Genomic DNA, 19,523 nt, shown 5'->3' with positions numbered 1-19,523 from the left:
AGTTCTGTAACTTTCTTTCCCTTCACCTCACGCATAGAAACGACTACCATTACACACACACACACATATAAACACACACATATATACATATATACATACACATATATACACACCTGTATATATGCAAATTCATACTATACATACATGTATTTATCAGTTCTTTCTCTGGATACAGACAGAATCTTCCTTCATAGGTCCTTTGTAATTAATTTTGGTATTTGTATTAATCAAAATTACTTAATTGCTAAAAGCTATTCTTAAAACAATATTGCTGTTAACATGTACATGTTAATGTATACAAATTCTCTTGGTTCTGCTGATTCCACTCTTCATTATTTCATGGAAGTCTTTCCATATTTTTCTAAAATCATCAAGCTCATCATTTTTTAATAGCACAGTAGTATTTCATCACAACCATATACCACAACTTATTTAGCTTTTCCCCAATTAATGGGCATTCCAGCAATTTTAAGTCCTTTGTCACTCCAAAGAGAACTGCTATAAATATTTTTTAGAACATATAGGTTCTTTTCCTTTTTCCCTAATCATCTTGGGAAACACATCTAATAGTGGTATTACTAGATTGAATGTTATAGTCAGCTGTATAACTCTTTGGACATAATTCCAAATTACTCTCTAAGATGGTTCACAGTGAATTAGTTCCCAGATTTTCCATATCTCCTCCAATATTTGTCACTGTCTCCTATTATTTTTGCCAATCTGACAGGTATAAAATCATATCTCAAGATTGTTTTAATTTGCATTTCTCTAATCAATAATGATTTAGAGCATTTGTATATGACTAGTTTTTTTAAAAAAATATTTAATTTTAGTTGTCAACATTCATTTCAACAAGATTTTGAGTTCCAAATTTTCTCCCCATGTCTCCCCTCTGCCTACCCAAAGACAGTGTGCATTCTGATTACTCCTTCCCCCAATCTGCCCTCTCTTCTATCACAACCCTCCCTTTCCTTATCCCCATCTCCTCTATTTTCCTGTAGGGCAAGATAGAGTTCTCTCTTCCATTACCTGTATATCTTATTTCCCAGTTGTATGTAAATAATTTTTAACATTCGTTTTTAAAACTTCCAGTTCCAACTTGTCACCCTCCCTCCATCCCCACCCATTCCACTGAGAAGGCAAGCAGTTCGATATATATTATATATGTGTAGCTATTCAAAAGACTTCCATAAAAGTCGTGTTGTGAAAGACTAACTAAATTTCCCTCCATCCTATCCTGCCCCCCATTTATTCTATTCTCTCTTTTGACCCTGTCCCTCCTCAAAAATGTTTACTTCTAATTACCCTCTCCTCCCATTTGCTCTCCCTTCTATCATCCCTTCCTGCTTATCCCCTTCTCCCTTACTTTCCTGTAGTGTAAGATAGATTTTCATAGCAAATTGAGTGTTCATATTATTCCCTCCTTAAGCCAAATGTGATGAGAGTAAAGTTCACTTTTCCCCTCTCACCTCCCCCCTCTTCCCCTCCATTGAAAAAGCTTTTTCTTGTCTCTTTTATGTGAGAGATAATTTGCCCCATTCTATTTTTTTCTTTCTCTTCCCTGCCCTGGGACCACTCCACTCTCCCACATTGGTCCCACAGGCTTTTTCTGTTGACCTTCCAATTTGTCCTCTGCGTTTTGGGGTTGTGAAGTCTGGAAACTGTGTGATAGATTCAGTCTCCCAAGGCCTGCTCAGGTGCTTGTCTGTGCCAGGGCAGCCTATGCTGGACTGTGCTCTGCTCCCAACTAACATTCCACCTTCTAGAGGAGGCTTTCCCCTTCTCAATTCTAATGCCTTCCCTTAGTTATTCCCATTAGATTATAAACTGCTTTAGGATAGTGTCTTTTGCCTCTTTTTGTACTCCCAATTCTTAACACAGTGCCTGACACCTAGTAGGCACTTAGTAAATCTTGACTGACTGATTGAATATAGATGCATATTCTCTAAATCAGGGCTTCTTCATCTGGATATCCGTGAACTTAAAAAACACCTCTTTTGGTCACTTTGTTTCAGTGTGATTGGTTTCCTTGTGAATCCAATGTATTTTTTGTTTTTGTTGGTAATGAGGTTAAGAGACTTGCTTAGGGTCATATAGCTAGTAAATGTCTGAGGCCGGCTTTGAATTCAGGCTCTCTGACTCCAGGGCTAGTACTCTACCTACTGTGCCACCTAGCTGTCCGTGGATACTGTGCGTTTTGTTTTATTTTATGTACTTAAAAAACCAATATGTTGAGATGGGGATCTAAAGACTCTATTTGATTGCCTAAGGGGTCTATGCCCCTTTCCAAAAGATGAAAAAAACCTGATCTGGATAAAGAATATTATACACAAATCAGATGACATCGTTTTATTGGATGTTACTGAATTTATTGTTTTGTTCAATCTTGGAACAATCTTGGGGAAGGGACAGAAGGTGGTTTTTTTAGCCTCTAGAAATGATTGTGACTTAAGCAATCAAATGAAGAGCACTTATGTAGTGCCTACTATGTGCCAGGTACTGTGATGGTTCTGGGAATATAAAGACAAAAATAAGTCATGTTCAAGGGGTATAACAAAGACAGCAATAAAATGTGTTTTTTAAATATGTTTTTAAGAGTCAAGACATCTTGGGAGAGTTCAGTGAAAAAGTGGGAAGCAGAGTGATAGATTTTTATGCCTACTAACTGTTAGCCCCAGCTCTCAAATTGGGCACATGTCTCAAGAGGGTCCCTTCTACTTTGGGAGCTACCAAGCAGAATGTCCTGGCTCCAGGTGAAACCCATTAGCCCCTGCCATGGCGGTTACTCAAAAGTGCACTTTCCAGCTACCACCTCATTGGGCTTGGTTCTCCTCACTGCTTAGACTGTGGCTGATAGGAATTCTCTCTGGCTCTTCCACAGATGAAGTCGCCTGTGTTGTGCCTTCAGAATGTGAGAAATATTGTGGCAGCCGTGTAGGCTGCACCAACATGGCCTACCCAAAGCTGGTGGTAGAACTCATGCCCAAAGGTTAGTGTTCTTTTGGGGTCTTCATGTCACACACTACAGGATGTCATGGACAGTGATTTGAGTGGTCTATGGCAAGTATTAGAGACTTTTCTCACTGAATTCCAGGGTTAGGAAGGACCTCAGGTTTCCTCTATTCCAATCTACCCTTGATTGAGGCTACCCTCTACATTATACCTAGCAAGGGGTCACCCAGTGTCTGCTTGAAGATATCCAATGGCGACCCATTCCACTTTGAGTTAATTCTAATTGTTAGGATGTCTTTCCTAACACTGAGCCTAATCCTGCCTTCTTGTAACTTCCACTCATGGCTCCTGGTTCTGCCCTCTGGGGACAAGTTAAACAAGACTAATCCCACTCTCTTGGAATAGACCTTCTATGATATGAACATAGTTATCATATGTATAACTCCTCTTCAGTATTGTTCTTGGCCTCTTCTGGACCCATTTCAGCTTGTCTTTCTGAGGGCAAATTGCTCAATCTTACTTTCAAGGAGGCTTGAAGCCAAGAATTGCATTCAAAACCCATGATGGTGACTAGTTGTAAGACCTTGGGCAAGTCACTTAACCTCTCTCTGCCTTAGTGTCCTTCTCTACAAAATGAAAGAGTGGAACTAGATGGCTTCCAAGGTTCTTCTAGGTCTCAATCTATGACCAAGCTAATCTAGAATGCCTAATATACTTTACTTATCTGAAAAAATTAGAGAAAAATCAGCATCCTGTAAAATCATCTAATCATAAAAACCAGGGAAGAAGAAGCCAACCAGACCATTCCCCCCGAGTTATTGTCAAGGGGCACCCCCAAGGGATGACCATGATTGTCTGGTTAATAAGAAAGATAATGGAGATTAGATTGTATAGATTTCTGAAGTTAAGAAGGAATCTTAGAGATCACTCAGTTCAAGCTCTAATTGAACAGATAAAGAATGAAACCAAGAGAGTGGCAATTACTTAATGATGATCATATCTTCCATTTCTCCAGGATTTTGAAGTCTATAAAGCACTTTCTTCTCAACTATTCTTGTGAACCAGGTAGCCATCATGATTAACTCCATTTTACAGAGGAGGGAGCCAAGGTTCAGAGATGTGAAAGAACTTTCCTAGTGTCATGTAGCTAGTAAGGAAGAAGGGTAAATTCAAACCCAGATCTCTGCTGTGCTCTAGAAAGTGCCCTGTCTCAGGAGTAAGAGGACCTTGGCTCAAATTCAATCTCTGATGAGTCATTATGGGGTCATTGACCCCAACTGAAATTATTTCAGGGAATCTTCAAAATAAATTTCAAGCATGGCTCATGTCACATATGGCTCAAATGTGGATAAGAGGGTACCTGGTTCCCATACAAGTACTCAAAATAGAAAATGCAAACTGAGTATGGATCAGCCCTTGTTTTGCCAGCTCTGCCCTTCTATGTGGTATGGTCACTTCCAGTAATGACGTTCTATGTCTGCCAGTCTCTTTCTAAAGTCTATCTTACCTCTGCCACTCTCTGTTCTAAGACACTATCAGATCTGACTTTCTGTGTTTAGATTATTCTCAAAGGTTTAGGAACTGTAGGACAGCATAAAGCTATGGACACTAACTCCTAAGCACAGAAAAATATAATTTCCTTTTTTTTTGGCTGTTGTTCAAGGACTTCGGGGACTGATGTTGTCAGCCATGTTAGCCTCCCTCATGAGCTCCCTCACCTCTGTCTTCAATAGTGCCAGCACACTGTTCACCATTGACATCTACACCAAAATCCGAAAGCAAGCATCGGAGAGAGAGCTCCTGATAGCAGGAAGGTAACAGAACCAATAATAATAGCTAACATTTTATAATATATTATTATAATACATAATAAATAATTTATGATAGCAGCACTTTGAGGTTTGTAAATGGACCTACCTGTATTATCTCATTTGATCTCATTATCTCACATTGATCCTGTAAAGGTGATGCTAGTAATATTCTCACTTGACAGATGAGGAAATTGAGGCTTTGAGAGGACATGTATTTTACCAAAAGTTACATGGCTAGTCAGTGTCTGAAGAAGAATTGGAATTGAGGTTTTCCTGAATCGAAGTTTAGCTCCTGTGCATTGCTTCACCTAGCTGACACAGCCCTATGAACATTTTGGCCAGAATGTGTTGGAATTCTCTTCCCAAAAACCTACTCATCTTATAAGTGATAACAGAAGTAAACAGGATGAAAGACCATTTGGGTAGAAGTAGAATAGCAAGACCAAGGAAGCCATATTTGTGATGGACAGCTAAATTACAGAAGGATTAGAATAAGATTTCTTAGTCCTATAAACTCAAAATTCAGTGCATACATAGGAAACATCTAATAGGTGTAAGTTACTTTTCTAGGTTCTAGCAGATAGAAAACAAAAATGGAAAAAAGCCCAATTCTTGCCCTCAAGGATATTCCATTCTGCTAGAAGGATATGGTATGTATCCAGATAAGTAAATTAAAAAGTATAAAAAAGTAATTTAAGGGGAAGAGTATTCTGATGCTGGTGTGAGGGTGGAAATTAAGTAACCTTTCATGGAGGAAGCTGAATCTAAGTTGGGCTTTGAAGGAAGCTAGAGATTCTAAAAAATGGAAGTGAAAAGTGAGTATATTCCTGACATGTGATACCACTAATACAAAGGCATGATGACTGGAGATAAAATGTAATGTATGCAGAGCAGCTAGCCAGCCAGTTTGACTAGAACAGAAGGTGTGCTAAGGGAAATTGTATGATATAAAAATGAAAGATAGGTGGAAGATAGATTGTAGAAGGCTTTAAAAATGCCAGGGTGAAAAACTTATATTGGATCCTAGAAACAATAGGGAACTATTGAAGACTATTTTTTTAGTAGAAGAGAGTGTAATGTTTGGATTGTGCTTTAGGAATGTCAGTTTGACTACTGTTTGCTAGATAGTTTGGAATGAGGAAAGACTGAGGTAGGGAGCTGTTGTTATAGTCTAGATGAGAGGGAATGGGGATCAAACTAGAATGGTGATTGTATTAACAGGGAAATTAATGTTAATGAAAGTGTAGAAACAGAAGCAGCAAGACTTGTTAACTGATTACATATAGGAATCAGTGGGAAGGGAATAATTAAGGATGACTTCGAGACTGCAAATTTTGATGACTCCATGGACGGTGGAGCATTAACAGATACAGGGAAGATTTGGATCATAGACCATAGCATTTCAGAGCTGTGATAAGGGAATTTGAGATTTTAAAATCCAGACTCCTCATCTTATAGATGGAGAAACTTATGCCAAAATTACACAGTTAATAGATAGTAATACTTGGATTTGAACTCATGTCTCCTGATTCCTAGCCTATTTTTTCTGAATTTTATATGTTTTGATTTATAAAAATGTTTTTTAAATTCTCCCATTGGAGTTAGTAAAGTATTTTTTCAAAAATCCCTTCCCTTGAGGACAAACTAAAAGCCTTCCCAGTAAGATCAGGAGTGAAGTAAAGATGTTCATTATCACCATTATTTAATATTATATTAAAAATTCTAGATATAGCAATAAGACAAGAAAAATAAATTGAAGGAATAAAAATAGGCGTTGAGGAAACAAAACTATCATTCATTGTATATAATATAATGATATACTTAGAAAACCCTAGAAAATCAACTAAAGTTAGTTGAAATCATTATCAACTTTAGCAAAGTTGCAGAAAGTAAAACAAAGCCACATAAATCACCAGCATTTCTACATATTACCAACAAAGCACAGCAGTAAGAGACAGAAAGAGAAATTCCATATAAAATAAGTACAGACAATAAAAAATTCTTGAGAGTTTACCTAAGAAAAACTCAGGGTCTACATGAACACAATTACAAAACAGTTTTTACACAAATAAAAACAGATCCAAACAACTGGAGAAATATTAATTGCTCATGGATGGGTTGAGTCCATATAATAAAAATTACAATTCTACCCAAATCAATTTACTTATTCAGTGCTGTATCAATCAAACTACCAAAGAGTCATTTTGTAGAACTAGAAAAAATTATAATTAAATATATTTATAATAAATAAAATTCACCTGGAAGAATAAAAAGTAATGAATATCAAGGGAATCAATTAAAAATGTGAAAGAAGGTAACCTAGCAGTACTAGATTTCAAATTATATTAAAAAACACTAATCATCAGTGGAATAGATTAGATGTACAGTACATAGTAATAAATGATCATAGGTATTTAGTGTTTGATCAAGGCTTTGGGGATAAGAACTCACTATTTGATGAAAATTATTGGGAAAACTGAAAAGTATTTTGGCAGAAACCAACAACTCATACTGAACACCAAGATAAGCTCAAAATGGATATATGATTTAGAAATAAGGGATCATATCATAAGTAAATTTGGGAAGTGGGACTAAGGGAAAGAGATTATGAGCAGATGAGAGAGAGGACATCACAGGAAGTAAAATGTATAATTTTGATTACGTGACATTAAAAAGGGTTTGCACAAATAAAACCAAAGCAGCCAAAATTAGAAGGAAAGCAGGAAAGTTTTTATTGGGAGGGATTTATAGTAAGTTTCCCTGATAAAGACCTCATTTCTTAGATACATAAGGTGCACAAATTTATGATTTATATATGAGCCGAATTTATAAAAATAAGACACATTTCCCAATTGATAAATGGTCAAATGGGAGCAACAGACATTTTTCAGAAGTGCATCTCACACCTATCAAATTGATTATCATGACAGAAAAGGAAAATTATAAATTCTGGAGAGGATATGGAAAAATAGGTGCATTGTTTGTGGTGTTCAACCATTCTGGAGAAAAGTTTAGAGCTACAGCCCAAAGAATATAAAATTATGCACACCTTCTGATCTAGTAATACCAGTTGTTGCTGTTCAGTTATTTTCAGTCATGTCTGACTCCTCTTGGCCTCATTTGGAGTTTACATGGCAAAAACACCAGAGTGGTTTGTAATTTCCATCTCCATATTTTACAGCTGAGGAAACTGAGGCAAACAGTGTTAAGTCTCATCTAGGTCACATGGCAGTAAGTGTCTGAGGCTAGATTTAAACCTAGGTGTTGCTGAACCTAGGCCCAGCACTTTATGAATTGCAGTACCTGGCTGTCAAAAGAGAAGAAGATGGAGATCAATGACCTAACCATGCAGCAACAACAAAAAAGGAAAAGCTTGAGGAATGTATTCCAAGAAACCACAGCAAATACACTGGCCCTTCTGGCCCAGGGGATTTCTTTGTACTTTAAAAGAATTATTTATTTTCAGTTTTCAATATTCACTTTAACAAAATTTTGAATTTGAAATTTTCTCCTCCTCTATCTTGTCCCCTACTCAAGGACAACGTGTATTCTGATTACCGCTTTCTCCTATATGTCCTCCTTTCTATCAGAGGGCACTTATAGGAGGTTGGAGGTTTGGCTTTGTTCCAGGCAGGAGGGAAGAACTGAGATCTGGGGCAAGGGGAACCATTCCCCATACCCCACGACTAGAGGTGATTACAAAAATTAAGCTATTACTACAAAATATACACAGGTAAAGGAGAAGGAATACAACCACAGAAAGTTATTATGGGAATGGAGATAACCAGGGGTTCATCTTCAGAGGAGGATATTGAAGCAAGAACACCCTCTTCTACCCCAAAGAGTAACATCAAATGGTCACCTGCCTAAAAAGAATTCATACAAGAACTTTAAAAAGACTTTAAAAATCAAATGAGAGAGATGGAGGAAAAACTAAAAAAGAGAACAATCCAAGAAAAACAAGACGATGATGAAAAGAAAGTCAACCAATTAAAAAAAGGAGATCCAGAATATTTTTTCATATAAAATTATTTATTTTCAGTTTTCAACATTCACTTCTACACAAATTTGAATTTCAAATTTTCTCCTCATATTCCCCCAACCCAATGTAAAGGAAAGCGTGTATTCTGATCGCCCTTTCTTCCAATCTGCCATCTCTTCTGTCACCCTTCCCCATCCTCTTCCTTTCTATTTTCGTGTAAGGTAAGATAGATTTCTTTTTTTTTATCATTTATTTATTTATTATTTATCTTTTAACATTCATTTTCACAAAATTTTGGGTTCCAAATTTTCTCCCCTTTTGTCCCCTCCCCCCATCCCAAAACACCGAGCATTCTAATTGCCCCTATCACTAATCTGCCCTCTCTTTTGTCATCCCTCCCTTCCCTTGTCCCCATCTTCTCTTTTGTCCTGTAGGGCCAGATAACTTTCTATACCCCTTTACCTGTATTTCTTATTTCCTAGTAGCAAGAACAGTACTCGACAGTTGTTCCTAAAACTTTGAGTTACAACTTCTCTTCCTCCCTCCCTCCTTACCCCTTCCCTTTGGAAGGCAAGCAATTCAATATAGGCCATATCTGTGTAGTTTTGCAAATGACTTCCATAATAGTCCTGTTGTATAAGACTAACTATATTTCCCTCCATCCTATCCTGTCCCCCATTACTTCTATTCTCTGTTTTGATCCTGTCCCTCCCCATGAGTGTCGACCTCAAATTGCTCCCTCCTCCTCATGCCCTCCCTTCCATCATCCCCCCCCACCCTGCTTATCCCGTTATCCCCCACTTTCCTGTATTGTAAGATAGGTTTTCATACCAAAATGAGTGTGCATTTTATTCCTTCCTTTAGTGGAATGTGATGAGAGTAAACTTCATGTTTTTCTCTCACCTCCCCTCTTTTTCCCTCCACTAAAAAGTCTTTTGCTTGCCTCTTTTATGAGAGATAATTTGCCCCATTCCATTTCTCTCTTTCTCCTCCCAATATATTTCTCTCTCACTGCTTGATTTCATTTTTTAAGATATGATCCCATCCTCTTCAATTCACTCTGTGTACTCTGTCTCTATGTGTGTGTGCGTGTGTGTGTGTGTGTGTGTATGTGTGTAATCCCACCCAATACCCAGATACTGAAAAGTTTCAAGAGTTACAAATATTGTCTTTCCATGTAGGAATGTAAACAGTTAAACTTTAGTAAAGTCCCTTATGACTTCTCTTTGCTGTTTACCTTCTCATGCTTCTCTTCATTCTTGTGTTTGAAAGTCAAATTTTCTTTCCAGCTCTGGTCTTTTCATCAAGAATGCTTGAAAGTCCCCAATTTCATTGAAAGACCATTTTTTCCCCTGAAGTATTATACTCAGTTTTGCTGGGTAGGTGATTCTTGGTTTTAGTCCTTGTTCCTTTGACTTCTGGAATATCCTATTCCACGCCCTTCGATCCCTTAATGTAGAAGCTGCTAGATCTTGTGTTATCCTGATTGTATTTCCACAATACTTGAATTGTTTCTTTCTAGCTGCTTGCAATATTTTCTCCTTGCCTAGGGAACTCTGGAATTTGGCCACAATGTTCCTAGGAGTTTCTCTTTTTGGATCTCTTTCAGGTGGTGATCAGTGGATTCCCTGAATACTTATTTTGCCCTCTGGTTCTAGAATCTCAGGGCAATTTTCCTTGATAATTTCATGAAAGATGATGTCTAGGCTCTTTTTTTGATCATGGCTTTCAGGTAGTCCCATAATTTTTAAATTGTCTCTCCTGGATCTATTTTCCAGGTCAGTGGTTTTTCCATTGAGATATTTCACATTATCTTCCATTTTTTCATTCTTTTGGTTTTGTTTTGTGATTTCTTGGTTTCTCATAAAGTCATTGGCCTCCATCTGTTCCATTCTAATTTTGAAAGAACTATTTTCTTCAGTGAGCTTTTGAACCTCCTTTTCCATTTGGCTAATTCTGCTTTTGAAAGCATTCTTCTCCTCATTGGCTTTTTGAACCTCTTTTGCCAGTTGAGTTAGCCTATTTTTCAAGGTGTTATTTTCTTCAGCATTTTTTTGGGTCTCCTTTAGCAAGGTGTAGACCTGCTTTTCATGCTTTTTTTGCATCTCTCTCATTTTTCTTCCCAGTTTTTCCTCCACCTCTCTAACTTGATTTTCAAAATCCTTTTTGAGCTCTTCCATGGCCTGAGCCCATTGGGTGGGCTGGGATACAGAAGCCTTGACTTCTGTGTCTTTCCCTGATGGTAAGCATTGTTCTTCTTCATCAGAAAGGAAGGGAGGAAATACCTGTTCACGAAGAAAGTAACCTTCTATAGTCTTTTTTTTTCCCCTTTTCTGGGCATTTTCCCAGCCAGTGACTTGACTTCTGAGTATTCTCTGCACACCCACTTTGCCTCCAGATCTGCCCAGCCAGCACTTGGGGTCTGAGATTCAAATGCTGCTTCCCAGCCTTAGGGCTTCGGGTGGGGGCAGAGCTGCTATTCAGTGTGAGATTAAATTCAGGTGCTTGGGTGGGGGCAGGGCCGCCTCACGGGGCTCAGTTCCCTCAGGGGATTTATGCAGAGACCTTCAACAATGGATCCAGGTTCCTGCCTGCTTGGGGAGCCCTGGTCTGCTCCCACCTCCACTGCTGCCTCCCGAGGGGGCCTGAGTTATCGGGCACCCCACTCCCCTCTCGGCAAGCCGAGAAGACTCTCTCACCAACCTTTGGGACCCATGGGTGGAGGGACCCACGCAGCTGCTGGAGATTCCATCCCTGAAGCCTGCTGGGATCTGCTCCTCTCGGTGCTGCATGGCCAAGGCAGGGCTGGGCTCCGCTCTGGGTCCGCAGCCCAAAGGACCTTTTGCGAGAGGTTTTCTGGGCTCTCTGGAACAGATATCTCGTCTGCCCCGTTGTTCTGTGGCTTCTGCTGCCCCAGAATTTTTTGGGAGTTCTTTTTTACAGATATTTTATGGGCTGTGGGTTTGGAGGTAGCGTATGTGTGTCTTTGTACTCCTCCATCTTGGCTCCGCCCCAAGATAGATTTCTATACCCCATTGTTTATATATCTTATTTCCTAGTCGCATGTAAAAACATGCATTCATTTTTAAAGTTTTGAGTTTCACATTCTCTCCTTTCCTCCTCTCCCCACTCACCCTCATTGAAAAGACAAGTGATTTGATAAAGGTTATGCATATACGGTCATATAAAACACCTCCATAACTGTGATGCTGTGAAAGACTAATTATGTTTCCCTCTATTCTGTTCCACCCTCCATTTATTTAATTCTCTCTTCTGACTTGTCCCTCTGCAAAAGTGTTTGCTTCCAATTATGCCTTCTCCCAATCTTCTGTCCCTTCTATTATCTCCCCATCCTTATCTTCTTCCCCCACCCCCTGCTTTCCCATAGGGTAAGATAAACGTCCATACCCAAATGAGTGTGTGTGCTATTCTCTCCTGAAGCCAAATCCAATGAAAGGAAGGCTCACTTATTCCTCTCACCTTTTCCTTCTTCTCCTCCATTGTAAAAGTGTTTTCCTGACTCTCTTATGAGAGATTATTTCCTACATTCTACCTCTTCCTTTCTCTTTCTCCTACATTTCTCCCAACCCTTAATTTTCTTTTTTAGATATCATCGCTTCATATTCAGTTCACTTTGTTCTCTCTCTCTGTATACACACACACACACACACACACACATATCACATTTATATATACACACACACATACATACATACATACATGCATGCATTCTTGTATTTGAAAGTCAAATTTTCTATTCAGCTCTGGCCTTTTCAACAAGAATGCTTGGAAGTCCTCTACTTCACTGAGATTCCGTTTTTTCCCCCCTGAAGTATTATACTCAGTTTTGGTGGCTAGGTGATTCTTGGTTTTAATCCTACCTCCTTTGACATCTGGAATATCATATTCCAAGCCCTACAATCCATTAGTGGAAAAGCTACTAAGTCCTGTGTTATCCTGATTGTGTTTCTACAATACTTGAATTGCTTCTTTCTAGATGCTTGTAATATTTTGTCCTTGACCTAGGAGCTCTGGAATTTAGCTACAATATTCCTAGGAGTTTTCCTTTTGGGATCTGTTCCAGTAGGTGATTGCTGGATTGTTTCTATTTCTATTTTACCTTCTGGTTCTATAATATAAGGGCAGTTTTCTTTGATAATTTCTTGAAAGATGATGTCTAGGTTCTGTTTTTTTATCATGGCTTTCAGGTAGTCCAATATTTTTTACATTGTTTCTCCTGAATCCACTTTCCAGGTCAGTTGTTTTTCCAATGAGATACTTCTTATTGGCTATGAGTTTTTCATTCTTTTGATTTTGTTTTATAATTTCTTGATTTCTCATAAACTCACTAGCTTCCTTTTACTCTTTTCTAATTTTTAGGGAATTATTTTCTTCAGTGAGCTTTTGGATCTCCTTTTCCTTTTGACACATTCTGCTTTTTAAGGCATTCTTCTCCTCAGTTTTTTGTACTTCTTTTGCCATATGGGTTAGTCTAATTTTACAGGTGTTATTGTCTTCAGCATTTTCTGAGTCTCCTTTAGCGAGCTGTTTACTTGTTTTTCATGATTTTCTTGCATCACTCTTATTTCTTTCCCCAATTTTCCCTGTATTTCTCTTACTTGATTTTCAAGATCCTTTTTGAACTTTTAGATGGCTTGAGACCAATTCATATTTTTCTTGTATGCTTTGGTTGCAGGAGCTTTGACTTTGTTGTCTTCTTCTGGTTGTATGTTTTGATATTCCTCCTGACCAAAGATGTAAGAAAATACCTTTTTACAGAGAAAATAAGCTTTTACAGTCTGATCCTCCCAATTGCTCATTGCCAAGCCCATTACTTGAATTTTGTTCTCTTTGTTAAGTGGAAGGCTCCAGAAGCAGCCAGCACTGTGGCATTTGCTGCTGCCTCCCTGGGGATGAGACTGGGACTGGACCACACTCCCTTCTCATCCAGGTGAGAGACCTTTCCCACTGACCTTCAAAGCTGTCTTTGGCCTTTATGGGTTAAGTCTGGAAACCATTGCAGATGCCAGTGATTTGGTCCCCTGAGGCCTGCTCTAGCCCTGTCTGTGCTGGTGCGGCCCATATGTGACTGTGATAGTGCAATATATGCAGTTCAGTGTGACAGATCCTTCCTGTTGACCTTCTAGATTATCTTGGGCTGGAAATATGCTTCATTATGTCATTTTGTGGCTTCTGCTGGTCTAGTATTTCTTCAGAGTATTTTTATAGGATTTTTGAGGATTTGGGGAGAGAACTCAAACAGGTCCCTGTTTCTATTCTGCCATCTTGGCTCCCCTTCTCTGTACTTTCAATGAGTTTCCTAGGAGCAGTTCTCTGTCCTCCTGAGGTTTATAATTTTCTTTTCTCATAACCAACCCATGAATAAGGTAGGGTAAACATTGCTATTTCTGCTTTATACATGTGGAAATCAAGATTCAGAGAAGACAAATCAGTTTCCCAGGGTTACTCAGTCAGGAAGTATCACAACAAGGAATCAAACTTAGGTCTTTGGACTCAGAGTCTAGAGCTCTGCCACTAAGCAAAAATGCTGGTTGCTTGTTAAGGTGTATGGGAAGAGAAGATCTGGAGGCCGTGTGCTGCAGTGGGCAGAATACAAGCTCTGGAATCAGAGGGTGTAAGTTTAAAGCCTGATTCTACCACTTGCTATGTGATTTTGGTCAAATCTCTCATTTTCCTATCCCCAAAATGAAGGCTTAGCCCACATGACTTCTGAGGTCTTTCCAGCTCTATACCCTCTCAGCCTATGATGAGCCAAATGTAAGAACTGTAGGGGAAGAGAATTGATTGGACAAGTAATGATTTAAATGTGAGGGGAAAAGGAATAAGGAGAAATTAAGAATGACTTTGAAGTTGAGGACCTGATGGACGAGAGAATGAGGGTGTCTTTATTGACTATTTTCCAGAGAATCCAATATGAATCTTCACAGTTATTTGGGAGGAAGTCAGGCAGCCACCAGGAAAGACAGCCTGCCTCTGTGGAGAAGGGGAAACCCATCTTCATTCCCTTCCTTTCTTTTCTTAATCTCCACCACCAGTGGAGATTAAGTGGAGATTAATTATGTTTTCTTACCCTCTCCCAAAGCCTCCTTCCACCTTTCCAATCCCTATGGTGTCATGGACTTTGGAGCACTTTGGAATACAAAGCTCGTGGTCTGATAGGGAGGGAAAAGAATCTTCCTGGAGAATAAGTTCCCTGCTACCATGGGAAATCTCCAGGTTGTCCATCCTAATTATAGTTCTGTGGCCTACTGATAGAAATATGTGTATAGGTTGTTCATCGTGGTCCTGTTGGCCCTCAGCATTGCTTGGATCCCATTAGTCCAAGAGGGTCAAAGTGGTGAACTCGTCCAGTACGTGGAGTCGATATCAAGCTATCTTGGGTCCCCCATTGCAGCTGTGTTCCTGCTTGCTGTCTTCTGCAAAAGAGTTAATGAGCAGGTGAGTCAGAATGGGGAGAATTCAGTGTGTAGAAGTGAGAAGGACTGACATTGCCTGGGGAACCCAAAATGCCACTTAGTCCTACCTTCATGCGTGCCCCTAAATTCCAAATTTTTCACAGCAATAAGACATAATTTTAATAGTTGTAGATTAAAAACATATGGTAGAGTCCTGAATTAGGAGTCAAACTTCTTGGAAGAAAATTATTTCAGTTATCTGGGACTTTATTTTCTCATCTGAACAATAAACAAGGTTGGACTCAGTTTCCCTTCCAATCCCGACATTCTTAGAATCACATATGAATACTTTGTGCTTTTTTATTGTTATTGTCATTCTGGTCTTCAATAATTCTTACATCCTACAAGATGCATTTTGTGTGGTTTGTGATCCCTTGTGTTGAAAGCACCCTGAAATCACTCTCCTTGACTTTCTTTGGCAGGGAGCTTTCTGGGGATTGATGTTTGGACTTGTGGTAGGCCTAATTCGTATGATTGCTGAGTTTGCTTATGGGACAGGCACTTGCATGGTCCCCACCCAGTGTCCCAAGATCATCTGTGGATGGCATTTCTCGTATTTTGCCATTGTCCTCTTCTCATTAACAGTCTTTGTTGTGCTTGGTATTTCCCTGATGACAAAACCTATTCCTGACATACATGTAAGTATGAGTTTGTCTTTACTCGTCACAAAATCATGCCCTTTTTCTGACTTGTGCCTCAGTTAGAAATCCTGGATGAGGAAGACTTTGAGTCATATAACCCTAGACTCTCAGAGAGAGAGGGCATTTCAAAATATAGCATGTCAGATGGATTATAATAAGATGAAATGTAGTAGAGGTAAGTGTGAAGTTTCACACTTTGGTTCTGAGAGATCAGTTTTACAAGTACAAGATGAGGAAGGCATGGTTTAACATTAGTTGCTCTAAAAAGCTTTTTGGGGGGATTTAGTGGACTGAAAGCCCTCTATGGGGCACCAGCTTGATGGAGCTGCCAAGAAAACTGCTATTTTCTTGGTCTTCGTTAAGAGAAGGAAAGTATCTGGGACTCCACCTAAAGTACTGTGTTCAGTGATAGGGGACCCCTTTTAGAAAAGATGTGGATGAAGTACAGACTACCTAGTGGAAGATAACCACAGTGCCAGAGGACTTGAAGTTTATGTCCCACGTATGAGTAGGCTGAAAGGACTGAGAATCTGGAGCCAGGAAAAGAGGTGAGGTAGGGGAGAGATATGGGAGATGTCCTCAAGAATTTAAGGACTACCACTTGGAAGATGGATAAGACTTGTTTCATTTTGCCTCAGAGGGCAAAAGCAGGAACCAGAGAAAGAAGTCATAAAAATATGAGTCTCGAAGTCAGGAAAAACTTCATAGAAGGAAATATGTCAAAGTTGGGAGGGGTCTTGGCATGTAGAAAATATCAGGACTGAGAGAAAACCTTAGAACAGGGAATGTCAGACCTGGCAGGGGCCTTAGAACAAGGAATGTCTAAAACCCCTAGATCACAGAATGTGAGGGTTCTTAGAACATAGAAAGTCAGATCTAGAAGAGACTTTAGAACATATTGTGATCTGGAGGGCCCTTCAAACAAAGAGCAGGGGAAGAATGAAGACAGGCTTCCCAGAGGCAGGCAGCACTTGGTCTGAGGTTCATTCTAGCATCTGTGGTGTGGAGGGGTGCCCATTTCCATGGTCACACATCTAACTCCTGCCTGTGCTCTCTGGACAGTTGTACCGCCTTTGCTGGGCTCTCCGCAATAGCCAAGAAGAACGCATTGACCTGAGTCCTGAGCAGTACGGACAAGAGGAAGACCAGGGGGAAGAAGGTGATGTTGAACTGTTCTCTTATCTCTGTGTGTTCAGTTCCCCAGGCTCTCACAAGCCTTGCCTACCAGTAAGTAGTTCTCTTTTGGACAAAGTGGCTGAGACAACTTCCCATCTACTGAGACCCATCAGTCCTTAGAAAGAATCAGCCTCCCCTTGGGCATCTGTTCAGGCCACCTGGAAAATGGAAAACCCTTTTCCCTCTTGGAGCTAAGGTGGAAACGTCTCCTCTGGTTGGACAGACTCCGATCAGGATCCCAAGATTTCTGAGGGCCAGAGTTCCTCTGGGAGACCCTTTCTCTTCAGACTCATTTCCTCCAGTTGCTGCCTTTAGTAATGTCAGGGAACAGCTATGTTATCACTTGGGTCTGGTCACTTGCCAGAAATGCAGCTCCCTCCAAGTCACCTTTAGAGTTCACTGTGGCAACCATGTTGTTCTTGGACTCAGGGAGAGCTGAGTTTGAACCCTGCCTTTCTCACCCATTTGCCAAGTGACCACAGAGAAGTCACTGCAACTCACTGAGTCTCAGATTCCTCATTTGCAAAATGACCATATAGTACCTGTATTGCCCACCTCCCAGCACATTTGTGAGGCACAAATGGTAAAGCCCTCTGCCAACTTGAAATGCCTGTTATGAGCACATTTCCTTATTACTTGCCTGTCTTTCCTTTTCTCCAGATGGCCCGGCGGAATCACAAGGGTGTTTCAAGAGGGCCTGGAATGCATTCTGTGGCCTGCAGATGAAGAAAGGCCCCAAGCTGACCAAGGAAGAGAAGGCTGCTCTGGAGAAGCAGCTGACGGATACATCTGAAAAACCTTTGTGGAGGAACGTGGTGAATGTCAACGCCATCCTGGTCATGGCAGTGGCCGTCTTCTACCATGCTTATTTTGCCTGAGTCCTGCTTGGGACTTCAGAGCAGGTCAACCAAGCCTGGTATAGCAACCTCTCTTCCCTATAAGCTCTTCACTGGACTGTGGAAGGACAGCAAACAGGTATAGATGAAAGCTGATGAGGCTGGAAGTAAAAAAGAAAGGAAGAGAGGGAGAATGAGGGAGAGAGACACACACAGAGAGACAGAGACACAGAGACAGAGAGTGTGTCTGAAAAGGATTACATAGAATCCCAGGGCTACAAAGGTTCTCAGAGACATCTGATCAGCTCATACCTGATCAAGAATTCCCCCTTACATCTTCCCAGACTAGTTTCTGTTCAGTTTCTACTTCAGTACATCCATTGATGGGAAACATACTACTGACCAAAGCAGCCTTTCAGACAACTCTAGTAGGAGAAAGATATTTGCCTCACATCAAGTCTAAATCTGCCTCTTGACCACTCCCCCTCATCAAACCTGGTTCTTTTCTGTGAGACACAGGAACAATAATATCTCAGAACTAATAAGAATCATCCAGTTATGAGGATTTATGAAAAAAATCATCCAGCATATTAAGGTGGGGGAGTCTCCATCCTGTGTTGTAAATACAAGGTTTGTGACACTATGAAAATTGTTATCTCAAAAATCTGACATCTATTAAATTCTATGACACTCTTTGATATTTGGATGGACCTTCACATTCATACTCTTGTCACTGAGGCTGATCACAGTCCATTCAGGTCTCCTTATCAATCAAGCAAAAATATTTATTTGTTATTTTCACTCAGTTATTGTCCATATCCTCCTATAAATCCCCCATGGAAGGCTTATCAATCCAAGATGCTTAGAGACCCTCCCTCCCCTGGGCCTTTCACCATTCTACAGGTGCCCTTGGACATCATGCTTTGCCCTGGATGCATGACCTGCCCACTTCCTTTTCTAATCATTCATATCATTGATGACATCTTGCACATAATAAATCATGAATTATAAGCTGCAGCCTCCTCACACTCCTAGTGTGCTCTGCTGTGCTTTGGAACATCAGCAACTTCTTACAACATATAAAATAAATACAGAATACATGGAAAATAATCTTAGAAAGAGTGGCATCAGCCACTGGGGCTGGGAGAGTGAGGGGGAATCAGGGAAGGACCCCTGTAGGAGGTGATCTTGAGCTAAGTCTTAAAGGAAGCCAAAAATTCTAAGAGTTTGAGGTAGGGAGGGAGGGCATTCCAAGCAGGAAGAACAGCCAGTGTAAAATCAGAGAGTAAATGGGGTGTGCTGTGCAAGGAGCAACAAGTGGGGCAGTGTGTCTGGATCATGGAATCCATTTGGGGGAGTACAGTTTAAGGATACTGGAAAGGGAAGATGGGGGAGTAGGTCAGAAAATTCCAAGCTCTCAAGATTTCCCCCAACAAATGAGATAAAATTGCATCTTAAGGTGAACAAAGTGCAGGTAAAAATAGGCATAAGGATAGGGGCACAATTGGAGTCTTCCTGGGACAATTAAAGAGGAATGGAAGAAAAACTCCACCATGAGGTTTGTTCCCTGTGAAGGGTAAACACTTCCAGGCCAGGGTCCATGTTAACAACAAGTGGCAAGCCCTGGGGTTAGTTGGTTAGAGAGGCTA

General features: G+C 40.1%; 1 protein-coding gene across 3 annotated transcripts in view; it reads left to right on the top strand.

Moving 5' to 3' along the window:
- Positions 1-18,644, top strand: part of LOC140498050 (solute carrier family 5 member 4-like) — a 46,178-nt gene extending 27,534 nt beyond the window's left edge. The window contains exons 10-15 of one of the 3 annotated variants that reach the window (XM_072599380.1): positions 2,882-2,989; positions 4,616-4,766; positions 15,036-15,204; positions 15,644-15,859; positions 16,925-17,021; positions 17,699-18,644. In XM_072599380.1, coding sequence (XP_072455481.1) covers positions 2,882-2,989; positions 4,616-4,766; positions 15,036-15,204; positions 15,644-15,859; positions 16,925-17,021; positions 17,699-17,916 — 959 coding nt within the window. In that variant the 3' untranslated portion in view covers positions 17,917-18,644. Of the gene's footprint in view, positions 1-2,881; positions 2,990-4,615; positions 4,767-15,035; positions 15,205-15,643; positions 15,860-16,924; positions 17,049-17,674 lie in introns of all 3 variants that reach the window. The other 2 variants (XM_072599379.1, XM_072599378.1) reach the window with 2 other exon arrangements.
- Positions 18,645-19,523: the final 879 nt, after the last annotated feature.

This window comes from Notamacropus eugenii, chromosome 4 (genome assembly GCF_028372415.1).
Source record: "Notamacropus eugenii isolate mMacEug1 chromosome 4, mMacEug1.pri_v2, whole genome shotgun sequence".
Lineage (NCBI taxonomy): Eukaryota > Metazoa > Chordata > Mammalia > Diprotodontia > Macropodidae > Notamacropus > Notamacropus eugenii.
The sequence above is the reverse complement of the archived record's forward strand: the minus strand, read 5'-3'. Positions and strand labels throughout refer to the sequence as shown.